The sequence below is a fragment of the Lutra lutra genome, chromosome 4, assembly GCF_902655055.1.
Source record: "Lutra lutra chromosome 4, mLutLut1.2, whole genome shotgun sequence".
NCBI lineage: Eukaryota > Metazoa > Chordata > Mammalia > Carnivora > Mustelidae > Lutra > Lutra lutra.
This window is the reverse complement of record NC_062281.1, coordinates 181,812,085-181,827,266: the sequence shown is the minus strand read 5'-3', so window position 1 is coordinate 181,827,266 and position 15,182 is coordinate 181,812,085. Positions and strand designations below refer to the sequence as shown.

The 15,182-nt window shown below is 46.0% G+C and overlaps 1 protein-coding gene across 3 annotated transcripts; it reads left to right on the top strand.

Annotated features, from left to right (window-relative positions):
- Nucleotides 1-215: 215 nt before the first annotated feature.
- Nucleotides 216-4,912, top strand: LOC125098880 (SCAN domain-containing protein 1-like). Of its 3 annotated transcripts, none has more exons than XM_047728106.1 (2): nucleotides 216-371; nucleotides 3,966-4,912. In XM_047728106.1, the coding sequence occupies exon 2, from the start codon at nucleotides 3,998-4,000 to the stop codon at nucleotides 4,448-4,450; it is 453 nt and encodes a 150-aa protein (XP_047584062.1). In that variant the 5' UTR covers nucleotides 216-371; nucleotides 3,966-3,997; the 3' UTR covers nucleotides 4,451-4,912. The 3 variants fall into 3 exon arrangements, with proteins under 3 accessions (XP_047584062.1, XP_047584063.1, XP_047584061.1); XM_047728107.1 differs by having other exon boundaries at nucleotides 256-371; nucleotides 3,989-4,912; XM_047728105.1 differs by lacking the exon at nucleotides 216-371 and adding an exon at nucleotides 793-840 and having other exon boundaries at nucleotides 3,989-4,912.
- Nucleotides 4,913-15,182: the final 10,270 nt, after the last annotated feature.

The following is a 15,182-nucleotide window of genomic DNA, read 5'->3' as shown; positions in this document are numbered from 1 at the left end:
TAAAAAAATCAGAGAACTTCGCCTAAGCGGATTAGCCACCTAGGCGTTACCCAAAGCTCCGCACGGTAGGAAGAACTGAGACTGAGGAAGGCCCAAAGCCCATCACGGGTTAAAACCACGGAGCCGCAGAGTACCGCCGAGACCTAGAGAGGCCGCGCCCCTTTACCCTGTTTCCCTCCCCTTTACCCTGTTTCCCTCCCCTTCACTTCCAACTTCCGGGCGGGGCGCCACTTCCGGTTCCGGCGGCTGGCTACAAAGCTTTGCGCTGGGTAGGTGGTTTCATTTTTTCGGAGTCGGTTTCGGGCTTCGAGTCGGCTCTCGAGGAGCCCCCGCCCCCGTTCCCCCCACCCTCCGAGGTGGCACCTGCGCAGGTGAATGTCCCCTCCCTCCTTCCCTCCATCCCTCCCGACCGCCTCTCTTTTCCGGGCGCACGGTCTGTTGGGAGTGGGGGGGCCGCGGCGGCGGTGGCGGTCGGCCTCGGAGCCGAGAAGCCCTGCTCGGGGACTCTGCAAGCCGCTCGGGCTAGAGTGGCATTGGAACTCGCTTCCGCTCGGGAGGAGGAGGTCCTGGTCTGAACCCCCAGAAGTCTTTTTCCGGTCGGACCTAGACCCTCCGAGCCGCGCCCATGTTGTGGGAGGAGCCCGGCTCAACTCCCCGCCTAGACGCCGGGAAATTTCTGCTCAGCGGGGTGGTCCTATCTCCTTGGTCTTGTGACCTTGGGCAAATCCCCTCTCATTAGGCCTTAGTTTGGTTACGTGTGAATGGAAGTGACAGTAACTGTCCCTTCTGGGTTATGGGGAGGATTGGATGAGGGGAAAGCGTCCGCGGAGTGTCTGGCGGGTAAAACTCAAATAGCATCGGCTGCTTCTGTTAATAGAGACAGCTGGGGCAGTAGAGAGTCGTATCGGGAGTTTAACTAGGAGGATTAACTGGGAGTTAAACTGAGTTTAACTGGGAGGATCACGTAGCAGAATTGAAATTGCCTAGCACAGTGTCAGCTAGGAAGTAAGTGCTCAGTAAGTCGGCATTATTAACGGATGAGGGTGAGCATTGTGTCTGGTCATTGATCTTCAAAAACTGATAGGATTTATAAGCTTTATAAGTAAATCGTGGAGTTTGTCCATTTTTCAAATCCAGCCTTGAGAACTGGCCTACTGACAACTGAGACTATTCCTAGAAGTCGGGGTTGTAAAGACTTCTGGGGCTGGGAGCTAGAAGTATTAATAAAAGGGTGTTTTCCTAAGCGTGTTACGGGTTTTTCCCTCAGAAGGGTTTTGGGCAGGTGCAGAATGTTTGCTTCCTTTTGAATTAGGAAAGTAATACATAGTTGCAGTTAAAGCAATATAGAAAGATAGGGAATGGAAAATGTTTCTTCTGTCCCTGCCCCTCAAAAGTAAATACAGTTGAAGGTAGTGTTTGTGATAGATCGGGTCATCTGTGCTTGTTTATGTATTTTAATTTCCCCAGGTGGGATCATACGGTCAGGTGTTGATGTGTTATGGAAACGGTCAGGTGTTGTTGTGTTATGGACGCCTGCTTGTATCAGCACTCACAGGCCGAGTTCATGCTTCATAAGATTGCCCTTATTCCGTTAAATGGCCGAATTATTTCCCTGTTGATGGTCACTTAGGTTGTTCCCAGGATTTTGCTGTCTCACATTTCATCCAACCTTTCCTTGACTAAATATTTCCTTTTTTTTCCAAGGCACCCCTGAGTTACGGGGATGTTTTGCTTTGGGCTTCATCATGCTAGGTTAGTGACAGCTTACTTTTGGGGAAGAGAAATGCTGTTGATAGAGCAAAAACCCAGTAGTATGAAAAGAATAAGTGTGTTCTAGGAATATCTAAACGGCAGGGTCTGGAATCAATTCAGGTTTTCTAGAAAATGGGTTATGAAACATTTGAAGAAGAGGTGACTAGGATCTGAGAACTAGTTAATGCAAGGCAGCTGGTCAGTGTTGGTGATTGTTGGCCTCTGTCAGTTGTTACCCAGAAAACAGATTTGAGACAGTCTCTGAGTCCGAAGAAATTTTAAATGTCAACACTCCTGCTTCGTGGACTGGGGAGGAATTAGATCTTGGGGGAGGGTGTTTGTTAATGAAAAAAAAAAAGAGATGACCTTTGATAACTGACCACATCATAGGAGTCGTACTCTTTGATTAGACATACCCGGATGTGGAAATTAATTTAGTCATTACTGTCACTTGAAGTCTCTCTCTGTCTCCCTCTTTTTTAATAACATAGATTGTGGTTTTCCTATACATAACCTTTCTCTTGGATTGGGGCCTTAACCCAAATGAAACAAAGCCTTTTTTTCCTAGCATTTTACATGTATTTAGTGTGCCCCTCCTCCCTGCCCCACTCCATCTGGTTTGCTAATCTTAGTGCTGACAATCATCCGGAGTTGGACATGTATGCTACTAGAATTCTGACTAGTTCAGTTTTCCATATACTGATTAGAGGAACTTAGAGATTTTATTTGTTTGGGAGAGGGAGAGAAAGAGCATGCATGCGTGCACACAAGAGCCCATACCTTGGAGCACAGGGAGGGGCTGAGAGAGAAAGAGAGGGAGAAGCTCCAGCAGAATCCCTGCTGAACATGGAGATCATGACCTGCTGAAATCCCAGAGTCAGGCTTCAACCAACTGAGCCACTGGGGCAGCCCTGATGAGCTGATTAGAGGAACTTAGGATCTTGATCTTAGCACAGAGGCTTTTCTATTCCTTCCTTTCCTTTTTTGTGAAGAGGGGATTTAGGTTTAACCCTGATGGTAGCTCCTAAAGTACTTTTTTTTTTTTTAAGATTTTATTTATTTATTTGACAGACAGAGATCACAAGTAGGCAGAGAAACCCACAGAGAGAGAGAGGAAGGGAAGCAGGCTCCCTGCTGAGCAGAGAGCCCCGACGTGTGGCTTGATCCCAGGACCCTGAGATCATGACCTGAAGGCAGAGGCTTTAACCCACTGAGCCACCCAGGTGTCTCTAAAGTACTTTTTATTTTATTTATTTTTAAAGGTTTCATTTATTTGAGAGAGTGAGTGAGTAAGTGAGCAGGAGCATAGGAGGGGGTGGTGAGAGGGAGAAGCAGTCGCCCCACCGAACAGGGAGCCTGACCTGGGGCTTGATCCCAAGACCCTGAGATCATGGTCTGAGCCCAAGGCTGAGCCTGGCTCAGCCACCCAGGTGCCCCCTAAAGTACTTTTTAACACTTGTTATTCTTTCATCATAAAAGAGATTGGGTGGGGGGGTCAGAAAAGACAGCAGAGTAGATGTCAGTAAAGAGACCTTTATCTCTTATGTTTTCAGTAGTTCCTCATAACTTGCTTTTGGACATGCACAACTCCATAAAAGACATTGGTGGAAGCAAACACCTGTGATTTTAAAGATTCTCCCTCCTGGGGCGCCTGGGTGGCTCAGTGGGTTAAAGCCTCTGCCTTCGGCTCAGGTCATGGTCTCAGGGTCCTGGGATTGAGCCCCGCATCGGGCTCTCTGCTCAGCAGGGAGCCTGCTTCCTCCTCTCTCCCTGCCTGCCTCACTGACTACTTGCAATCTCTGTCTGTCAGATAAATCAATAAAATCTTTAAAAAAAAAAAAAAAAAAAGATTCTCCTATAAATCATGTGAATGCATAGTTTTTTATTTTAACATAATGTAAAATACTTTGTAATGCAGGGAAAATGAATGAAATATTCCTTACAAGATTCTCTGGTTAGTGAGGCTGCCATTCTTCATCCTCTCTGCTTTGAGAATCTACATTCTTCATTTTGGTAAACTACTGCCACATTTTTCTCAATTGTGTCAATTGATCCAGAGGAAACAAAAATAGAATTTCTAGTAGCTTTATTAAGAAATCCTATTAAGATTGGAAAGCTGATGGAACTTGGGTCTGGAACAGATCCACAAGATCAAGGTGGTTTTAACAGTCTCTGGTCTGTTTTTGCTGAGCCTGTCTTTTCTCTGTGTTTAGGAGTCTTCGACCTCCTTTTCCAGAGTTCCAGAATGGAGACTGAAGGGTACCTAGAGGCACAAAGAAATAGAGAAGTCCAGAATGATAAAATGAGGTCACCATCAAATGAGATGATGGCTGAGGAGCCAGAAGTTATCCTAATACCGGCTCCCCAGGTCCAGGCTCCACGAGAGCCTTCTGGGCTTCCACAAGAGAGCCTTGATGAAGACTCTCTCGAAGACCTTGAGACCATGCCACGAAGGAATCCTCCCAACGCAGCAGCCTCCAGGCAGAGGTTCCGGAAATTCCGCTATGAAGATGGAGCTGGGCCCAGGGATGTCCTCAGACATCTGCAGGAGCTTGCCGGACAGTGGCTGAGACCTGATATTCACACAAAGGAGCAGATTGTGGAGATGCTGGTACAGGAGCAGTTCCAGGCTGTCCTGCCCGAGGAGCTCAGAGCTCGGGCCCAGAGATGTCAGCCTGGGGTCAGAATCACTGGCTAAATCCTGCCACAGGGTTCTTGCTCAGCCTACACATGAGAAGTAACCAAACGTTCTCTTTGTCGCAGGAGCCAACAGAAATGTGAACCTCGGGGGTTTTTTTGTTTTTGTTTTTTTTTTCTTTCGGCTTGCCTTTGACTAGTTGTGATAAGAACCCATCAGAACCCATGTTTGGACCTCTCTCCCGCGGAGGCAGCTCTAATTCCTGGGACTAAGCTCCAGAAAGAGCTTCTGTTAGGACCCTCTTGTTAGGACAATCAGCCTGTTGCTTGTTCTTGCTCTGCTGAATGCCTCCTTTTTTGCACTTTCTGACATGCTTTAATATATTGTTATGTATCCAAAGAGGTAATTGCTTCAACTTTCAGAATTCTTGATTCTTGCTGTGGCGGCATGAATGGAAGCTTCTGTAACCCCACCAGTAACTTATCTGAGATGTCCTTGAACTATTAAAAGTTTAGTGCTTAATCACAATGTCCTGTGGTGATTTACCAGTTTAGCTTTGACTCAGCATTTGAGAAAGTTGAGATAATTATCAGGAGTAGATGTGAGCTAGAGATAAGACAGGAGCAGGTCAGTGCAGTCAGAATTTAAATTCCAGCTGAGAAGGGGATAAAACAGGGTCCTCCCACGGGAGTAATTCTTGGATCTGTTTGATTTGCTCTCCTTGTTTCCATGGCCTGTGTTCCACAGCTTGTCACCCCCACAAGAGAACTAAAGCTATCTGACCATTCTCTGCTGCTCCTCCTGAAGCAGGTCACCCTGCTTTCTGTGTGTGGAGACGTGTGCTTTGGTTGATGGTTGAGAAAGCAGTCCGTAGCTGTGGTTGTGTTAAGCAGAGAGTAAACAGCAGCTGCTTTTCCTCAGTGTGACCCAGTCTTGAGGAACCTTTCTGCCTCTGTGGCCTGGCTGTTGGATTTGTACATCTGCTGTAATCAACTTGCTGCCAGTTCAGAAACTAATCTTTGGAAAAGGGACTGGTTAGCTCCAAGCTGGAACTCGTGTTTATTCTGCCGGTGTGTTAATACTTCCTGTGCCTTCCGGACTGGTCTAGATGCTAGGACACAAATACAAAACCCAGTGAAGAAGAAATGTATAGTTTTTGAAGAGAGAGGAAGATGTTGAGCTCTATGGGTAGGATCATTAGTAAAACTAGTCTTCCTTTTTTTTTTTTTTTTTTTTTTTTAAGATTCTGTTTATTTGAGAGAAAGCATGTGCAGGGGTAAAGACAGTGGGAGAGGGAGCAGAACAAGCAGACCTTCCCCTTGCTGAGCACAGAGCCTGATGTGGGGCTCAATCCCAGGACCCTGAGATCCTGACCTGAGCCAAAGTCAGACATTTGACTGAGCCACCCAGGTGCTCCAAAAACACATTTCCTATTCAAACACACATGCACTCACACACTCTTTCTCTCTCTAAAAGCAGAGGAGAGAGGAAATAGCCAAGTTAGGGAAGTGAGATTTTTTTTTTTTAAGATTTTATTTATTTATTTGATAGAGATCACAAATAGGCAGAGAGGGAGGCAGAGAGAGAGGGGAGGTAGGCTCCCTGCTCAGCAGAGAGCCTGATGTACAGAGCTCGATTCCAGGACCCTGAGACCATGACCTTAGCCGAAGGCAGAGGCTTTAACCCACTGAGCCACCCAGGCGCCCCGAGAAGTGAGATTTTAATTGGACTTGCGTGGGAGATGACAGAATCCCACCTTGAGACAAAGTGTGGAAATGCTTGGGGAATAGCAAACATACAGAAGGGTAAACTGTGCCTTTTATTGACTAGGTTAAGCTTTTCTTTCTTTTTAAAACCATTTTATTTATTTTTTATTTATTTTTATTTTTTATTTTATTTTATTTATTTGACAGAGAGATCACAAGTAGGCAGAGAGGTAGGCAGAGAGAGAAAGGGAAGCAGGCTCCCTGCTGAGCAGAGAGCCCAATGTGGGGCTCGATCCCAGGATCCTGGGATCATGACCTGAGCCAAAGGCAGAGGCTTTAACCCACTGAGCCACCCAGGCGCCCCAACCATTTTATTTTTTAAAGATTTTATTTATTTGATAGCACAAGCCAGGGGGAGTAGCAGGCAGGGAGAGGGAGGAGCAGGCTTCCCCCTGAGCAGGGAGCTGGATGCATGGCTCGATTCCAGGACCCTGGGAACATGACCTGAGCTAAAGGCAGATGCTTAACCATCTGAGCTACCCAGGTAGCCCTAAAACAATTTTAATTTAAAGATTTTATTTTTTATCAAGTCCTCTCTACAGACCCAACGTGGGTCTCAAACTGACAACCCTGAGATCAACAGTCAGTCTGACTGAGCCATCTAGGTGCCGCATAGGTGAATTTCTAGTCCTAATTCTAAGAGTAAAATTTAACATTGGCAAAGGAGTTAGGAACCACGGTAGGGTTGGAGTATCTTCAATACTTTCATTTGTTCAGAGCATTATGAAAGTATTTCCTTTAGTCTGCCAAGATCAGGAACTCCTGGTGTTAAGAATATCCTGGCCTGTACCTGTTTCTCAGCTGCTTCGGTGATCTGGAATATACTGTTAAGTATTAAGGAGCCGACTTTCTTGGTGGACCCAGAAGTTACCACCTTGGGGATTGTATGGCTTGACGGTGGAAATGTCCTAAGTTAATGTAGCACAGATTTTCTCCACATGGGCAATTTGGAGCCAGAGAATTCTCTTCTGTGGAGGCATGTCTTGGGCGTTACAGGATGTTCAGCAGCATCTGTAGTCTCTCCTCACCAGCTGTCGATAGCACCGCAGTGAAGAGACAACCAAAAATGTCTCCAGACATTGCCAAATGTTCCTCGGGGGCAAACTGGCCTTTAGTTGAAAACTGGGTAAACAGGAGAGTTGGTCACGGATATGCCACAGTTACCTTGGGATCCCTGGTCTCTTAAGCTTCATGTTGAATTGAGAAAGCTCTATGGTATAAGTTGGGTTTCATGTTGGAGTGTCCAGCTGGTTCAGCTGGTAGAGCGTGCGACTGAATCTCAGGGTCATGAGTTCAAGCCACACTTTGGGCATGGAGCCTACTTAAAAAAGTTGGGTTTCATATTCCCTGTGTATGTTTGGGTAATGTCACCTACTCTGGCAAATCTTAAATTCTTTGCTACAAGGATTAAAATGATCCCTCCAACTCTTGCCATTCTATTGAGATGGTTTACCATGTGCTAGGATAGATGCATTTGTGATTCATTTAATCCTTATTGTCATCTGACTTCACCTATTTATATAAATATACCTGCTTTACAGATAAGAAAACGAGATTTGCCAGCTACACTAGATGGCCAAGAAAATGGTGAAGATGGGATCTAAGCCTGGGATTTCTGTCCCCCTCATCTTGGGCTTTTTCTATCATGTCTGGAAGTAGGACTTGAACAAGCATCTCTTGAGAATCTCCTGCATGTAAGATGTTTCTTCGTTTCCTTTTCCCCATCTTTATCTTACAATTTTTTAAGATTTTATTTGAGAGAGAGGGAGAGAGCTCAAGCAGGGGGAGGGACAGAGGGAGAAGGAGAGGCAGATTCCCTGCTGTGCAGGGAGCCAGACTGGGGGCCTCATCCCAGGACCCTGGGATCATGACGTGATCCCAGGTCTTCTTAGAATTTAGAATAACATTCCTTAGCTTCATTTGATAGAGAAAAAGTATAAAAACAAAAATGGCCATAATCTCACTTCCTAGGGAACTCCCATTGACATTTTTCAAAGCAGAAGATATATTTGCACGTGGATAGAAAAGTCCAAAAAGTATGAAAGGGAATAAAAGGAAAATGTAAAGCCTCTTCCCATTAACAGTCTGTTACAAATCTTTCCAGAAGTTATCAGTTACACAGATGTAATCATATACACATGTGGGTGCACACAGGCATATGTCCCTTTTTTATTTACACGAAATGCATGTTTAGGTTATATATTTTTCTTGACCAATAGGTCTTGGTGCCTGTTGCTATCAACATACAGAGATTTGCTTCATTAAAAAAAATTTTTTTTTAAGCAGCTGCAGAGTAGTTCCTTCTATGGCTAATACCTAGCTTTGTACTTTCAGTAAAAAAAATGCAAGGGAGAGGATTTAGGTATGGGGTCAAACCTCTAAAGCATAAGATGTTTAGAGAGGTAAGTGACAGAGCCACAACTCATCCCCACAACCTCCACACCCTGATAGCAGAACTGGTAGAATCCACAGTGCCCCAGCACCATGTCCTGGCAACCCTGTGGTCTGAACTCTTTCCCATGGAAGTGAATTTACAGATGAGGCTCCTTGCCCCCAGACAAACCCAGTAAGAGGAGAGGCTGGAGTCCATCTCCATTTCATCTGGCTCCAGCCCCATGCCCTTGTCCTGAGGTCACACTGCCTGGATATCAAAGAGCAGACCAAGTCCAGCATTTTGAGAGCTCTGTGGGGATTTGAGAGAACAGTAATTCCCTGTCTCTGCTGCCACCTCCCGAGATGATTCCCGTGCTTTCTCTTTGCAGTCTGCATGACCTAGCTACCGCTAATGTCTGTCATTGTCATTAAAAAAAAAAAAAAAAAGATTCATTTAGTTATTAAGGAGGGAGAGAGAGCACAAGCTGGGGGAGGGGCACAGGGAGAGAATCTCAAGCAGATCCCCGCTGAGGGTGAAGCCCGATGTGGGGCTGATCTGTGATTGATAAGATCATGATCTGAGCTGAAACCTGATGCCCAACCACTGAGCCACCCAGGCACCCCGGTCATTGTCATTTCTTGAGTCCATCTAGAGCCTAGTTCTAAAGAACCCTAAACACTTTGAATTCTGTGAGAGGAAGGAGGAGGAAAACGCAGAACAACCCGAGGGAAGTCCTTCTCAACTGTACTCTGTGTCTAATTTTCCCTTTGTGATTGTTTTGATTCCCAAGTTCTGCAAAAGAATAATTTCATCTAGTTATTGAAAAATGCTCCTGCCAGATGGCTACTGGTGAAAACCAGTGTTAGGACCACAAGGTAATTTGAGATTCTGAGCAACTGGCTGGTGCCATGGAAAAATAAGTCATCTATTGGGCAGCTACTCCCTGAGCAGTGAGTGGGTGCCAGGGCCCAGCTGCCAAAGAGGAGGCCAGCTCTGCGGGGTGTGGGGACCATGAAGAGTCCACTGTGATGGTGGCGGCGCCTGGAGCACTCAAGTGTAGCTGGCCCTTCCAGGAGCATCGTGTGTGGTCACTTTCCATGGGCAGCTCAGCTCAACGCTCTTGACAATGGCTTGACTATTTTGCTAAGCATTTTCCACCCACTGCCAGGCATTTATTGGACATTTTCCCTTGGCCTGGAATGCCTCTCCCCTATGCCTCCCCCAATCTTTGCCAGACTACTACTACTCATTTTTTATGACGCAGATTGGCAGGGTCCCCTGCGTGAAGCCTTCTTTGATTTCTGGGTCAAATTAGCATCAGAAGCCCTCTTGTGAGCTCCCCTAAACACCTCAGCTTTAGTTACAGTCCCTGTTCATTCAGCAAATGTATGTAGTGTACTCGATATGCCATGCCCTGTTCTAGGGATCACGGTGGCACAGTGTCCGGGCTGTGCCCCCAGGCAGTTTGTGGGCTCCCTCAAGAGAGAATTTCTGTGTGCTTGGCCTCCAGTGCAGGGCCTGCCCGTGGTGGATCCTCAAGGAACAGTTTGATTTTTGTAGGAGACACCTGATCACTGCCTGGTTGAAAGCTCTTCCTTCTAGTGAACGAAAACAACTAGAATTCATGGGAGACAATGGGAGGGAGCAAGTGGGAGGGCTGGGCATGGAGGTAAACCAAACAAAAAAGGGAAGGCTTCACTCAGGAGGCTGGTTTCCCTCTCTGTTCTGCACCTGACCTTGCAATGAGGGGAAGTTAACTGCCCTTGGCTGGCTCTGCTCGAAAGCTCAAAGGCCCCCCGGGTGCCTAGCAACAACCCGACTGCCCAGAGTGGTGATTTAGAAGCTGGGTGTGTCCCATGGGCAGGAAGCCACCGCACCACCAAAGCAGCCAGGGCCCCCCCTTCACTTCCTCTGAGCCAAAACTCCGTCTCCAAGTGGGGCCAATACTTAGCGTTAGCTGTGTCTTAAGCTCAAACTGGAGGTTCTGGCAAAGATAACTCCAGCCCTTACGAGGTGTGTGATCTCATACCAAGTCATGTCACCTCCCTGAGCTTCAACTCCCACACCTGTCTTGTTCCTGTCTTATCCAGCTAGGCTCACCCTCCCAAAGCACCGGAAGCACAGAAACATCCAGTAGATGCTAATGTGGCTGAATCTGCCTGATTAGGTGATGATTCAGTAAGTGATTCTCAGGTGACACTTTGATCTTGCTCTTTTCTTCTGAGCCCCTCTCTTGAAACTCTCCATCTTCCCATTTCTAATTTCTACACATTAAATCTTGTTCTTAGCTTTTCGTTTCTTCCATCTCATTTCTCCGCTTTCTTCTTTTGAGGATTTTATTTTTTTTAAAGATTTTATTTAATTATTTGACAGAGAGAGAGATCACAAGTAGGCAGAGAGGCAGGCAGAGGTAGAGGGGGAGCAGAAAGCCCGATACAGGGCTCAATCCCAGGATCCTGAGACCATGACCTGAGCCGAAGGCAGAGGCTTTAACACACTGAGCCGACCAGGTGCCCCAAGATTTTATTTTTTTAAAGATTTTATTTATTTATTTGACAGAGAGAGATCACAAGTAGGCAAAGAGGCAGGCGAGAGAGAGAGAGAGGAAGCAGGCTCCCTTCTGAGCAGAGAGCCCAATGGGGGACTCGATTTCAGGACCCTGAGATCACGACCTCAGCTGAAGGCAGAGGCTTAACCCACTGAGCCACCCAGGTACCCAAGATTTTATTTTTTTAAGTGATCTCTACACCCAATGTAGGGCTTGAACTCACAACCCGAGAACAAGAGTTATGCACTCCACCCACTGAGCCAACTAGGCACCACACTGCTTTGCTTTTCTTTTCTGCAGCCATTAAACCTCCCAGTCAAGACTCAAAAATATTCCTCACCTCTAAAAAAAATCATGAATGTTTTGGTTTTTAGGCCAATACTACTGCTAAGGTGAACTTTAATTTTTTTTTAAGATTTTTTATTTATATTTGAGAGAGAGAGAGAGAGTGAAATCATGAGCAGGGGGAAAGGGTAGAGGGATAAGCAGACTCCTCTCTGAGCAGGGAGCCTGATGAGGGTCTTGATCCCAGGATCCTGGGATCACAACCTGAGCTGAAGGCAGATGCTTAAACGACTGAGCCATCCAGGCATCCTAATTTTTTAAATTTATATATAACAGACATCCTGGAAATTGTAGGACTGGATGAAATCGTCCAAAGTGAGCATATCCCCATAACTACTGCCCAGATGAAGATACAGAGTTTAGCCAGCTTGCCAAAAGTCTTCCTCAGGCCCTTTCCTAGTCTTCAATCTCCCGAAAGGTTAGCTATTGAGATTTCTGCTGCCACAGAATAGTGTTGCCTGTTTCTGAACCAAACGGAATCACACAGTGTATACCCTTTTGTGCTTGTTGTTTTGTGTTCAAAATTATCTCTGTGAGAATCATCTACCCCTTGAGCCTCTTGCTTATCCATGCCTGTGTACCTGGACATTTCCATTCTTTCCTCCAGTGGTCAGCATCACCAATCTGGCCTGGGCAGCCTGTGCTGGTCCTCTAGATTTAGATCAGCCCTCACTCCTTTGGGAAACTTTCCCTTATCAGCTCTGGGTTTGAATTTCAGCTCTTCCACCTGCTAGCTATATGACTTTAGGCAAGTGGTACTAATCTCTTCATGCCTCGTTTTTGTTGAAGGCAATAATTTCTATATTCCAGAGTTCTTGTGAATTTCAAGTGACATAATACATATTAAATACTTAGAACAATGCCTGGAGCATAGGAAGCACTTAGTAAACGTTAAGTATAACTCTTTTGAATATTCTGCTTTTCTTTGATTCTCCCAGATTCTTGTACAAACCCTTGTCCAAGCACTTGTTTTGATTATTGTTTGTCTCACCATGACACCTTAGCTCCTTGAGTAGAGATTATGTCTTCATTCATTGTATTTTTTCAACAGGTAATTATTAAGTATGCACTACATTCTAGCACTGAGGGTACAGCAGGAAAGGAGCCTTTAAATTTACTTTTTAATAGGGAGAGAGAGATATTAAGAATATTAAAAGGGTGAGATCATTTTGGAGAGTGATAAGGCTGTGAAAGAAAGAAAGCAGCATGGGGTGGTAGTGGGTTGGAACTGCTACTCTAAGCTGGGTGGGGAGGAGGTCTTCTGAAAGAGTTGTTATTTGAGCAAAGACACGTGGGATGAAAAGGAGCAGGCTCATGCAGAACAGGAGCATTCAGGGCAACAAGTGCAAAGGCCCTGAGGCAGGCACAGTAAGCTCAGTTCTGTCTGAGGAATGCCAAAGAAGGCAGGATGGCTGGAGCCCAGTGAGTGAGTGCATGGTTCTGAGGATGTTGGAGATGTGGACAAGAGCCAGGAGAAGCCATTCAAGAGGTTAAGCAGGGGAATATCAGTTATCTTCGCATCTGAGGTGCCTAGCACATAATATATTCACTGACTGTTGAATATTGGTCACAACACGCCCATGACCAGTTGGTTCACATGAATAATTCTCAGATCGTTTTTCAGATTAAAACTTCATCACCGTACCATGTGCCTCTGGGTTTTTACCAAACCCTACCAGTGCAGATGGAGTTGCTCAGTCATTTCTAGACTTTTCTTTCCCCTATCCTGTCTCATGCACCCTTCTTCAGTGACCCAGATTGTCTCCACCAGAGATCGTAACAGAGATGAAGGAGACAAGCCTGGGCCAGTTGGAGAAAAGGCAGTTAGGAAACAGGTTTGGTCAGTTCCTCTCCTTTCTCTGACTGCAGGAAGGGTCCAGGTCTCTAGACAAGCACAATGATGTGGCACAAAGTGGAGGAGGGAGGCTGAGCAGCAGGAGGGGCTCAGAAGGACAAGGTCCCTGAGTTAGAGCTGATGGGGTAGTGCTGCAGCTGCAACAGACCTTAGCCCCTGAAGGCGTGACAGTCAGATTGGGAGCCCATCTGGAGTCCTAGCAGCAGAGTGGGGCTGCTGGCACGGCCTGAGCCATGACCATGATCAGCCAGAGGAGGGGAAGATCCAGCCGATAAATCAGGAGGGAAGGGTAGACTTGTGTTTTAGTGATAGGATTTCCACAACAGCAACCCCTCAGTTACAACAGTGAGACTTTATTTTTGTTTATTTCCAACCTATATTTTTATGAAATATTACACATGAGGAAAAGCACATAAAACAAATGTGCAGTACAACGAATGATTATAAAGCAGACCTTCATGTCACCATCACCGAGGTCAGGAAATAGACCACTGCCAGCACTGCTCCCCCGCCAATCTCTTCCAGATTACAAACTCCTTTAGAGGCTGCCAGCAGCCAGATTTTTATAATAATCACTTCCTTGCTTTTCTTTATAGTTTTATCACCTATGAATCACATGGAAAGTCTTAAATTGGGATTTTCTCATGTAAATCCTAAGACTGAAGACCACAAGGGAGAGCCTCTTTCATATGGATTCCCAGGCCCTGGGGAGATGGTGGTGGATTTGCGTTCTTCCGCATTTGGAGATGGTGGTGGATTTGTGCTCTTCGGCCTTTGGCAAAGAATGCTGTTTTGAGGCTTCTCTCCCTCATTATGTTTAAGGCACCTGAAGAGCAGTGTGAGGGGAGCAAAAAATGCACCCCAAGCTGAGCCCGTCCCTGGGAACTTACTGTAGGGTAGAGAAAGCATGGATAAACATGACAGAACAGGGCGAGCTCCTAAAGGTATTCTCAGGTGAATGCTATGGGAGTTTCGAAGAAGCAGAGATCACTTTAGCAGCCAGAAGAGGAACAGGCTTTGTGGGAAAAGTGGCAGTATGCTCATTCATGCATTATTTATCAAACATTTTGGAGGGCTGGCAGTTTGCCAGGAAATTAGATAAAAGGATACAAAAATGAATACAGTAAGATCCCTGCCTGCTCATGGCTTAATGGTTTAGTTAGCACAGACACAAATGATTTTAATACAGTATCCTTTAAGTACACAGTGTAATAGGAATGATGGGTTGCCTGGGGGTATCAGTCAAGGCTTAGGAGCTGAGATCCACACTAATCCTCGAAGGAGAGAAGAATAGGAGTTTGGCAGACAGGGAAGGGAACTGCTGGAGCTGCAGAAGCACAGAGGTGGGAAAGAACACAAGGTCAGTGTTGGTAAAAGGTACAGTTTATGGTGGGAAGGAGAGTGGGACTTCATAGGTAGCATGGGTGAGCGGGAAAGGTGTCCTAGGCAAGGGGAACAGCATGAGCAGGAGCATGGAGCCAAGAAATCATGGTACCTACATGCACGATACTAGATAATTCAGTCTTGCTGCCGTGTACACACATAAGGTGTATGATGGAAGGTGGGATAATTAATTTTAAATGTCAGCTTGACTGGGCAATGGGGGCTCAGATACTTGGTTGAACATTATTCTGGGTGTACTGGTCTGTGAGGGTGTTCTGGGTTAAGATTAACATTTGAATTGGTAGACCACGTAAAGTAGATTGCATGCCCTAAATGTGGTGGGCCTCATCCAAGCAGTTGAAGGCCTGACTGGAACAAAAAAGGCTGACACTCCCATGCGTAACAGAGATTTTTCCTGGCTTGGGACTCAAACACGGACTCTTCCTGGGTTTTGAGCCTGCTGACTGTTGGACTGGGACTGAAATATTGGTTCTTGTTCTCAAGCTTGAGGACTTGGACTA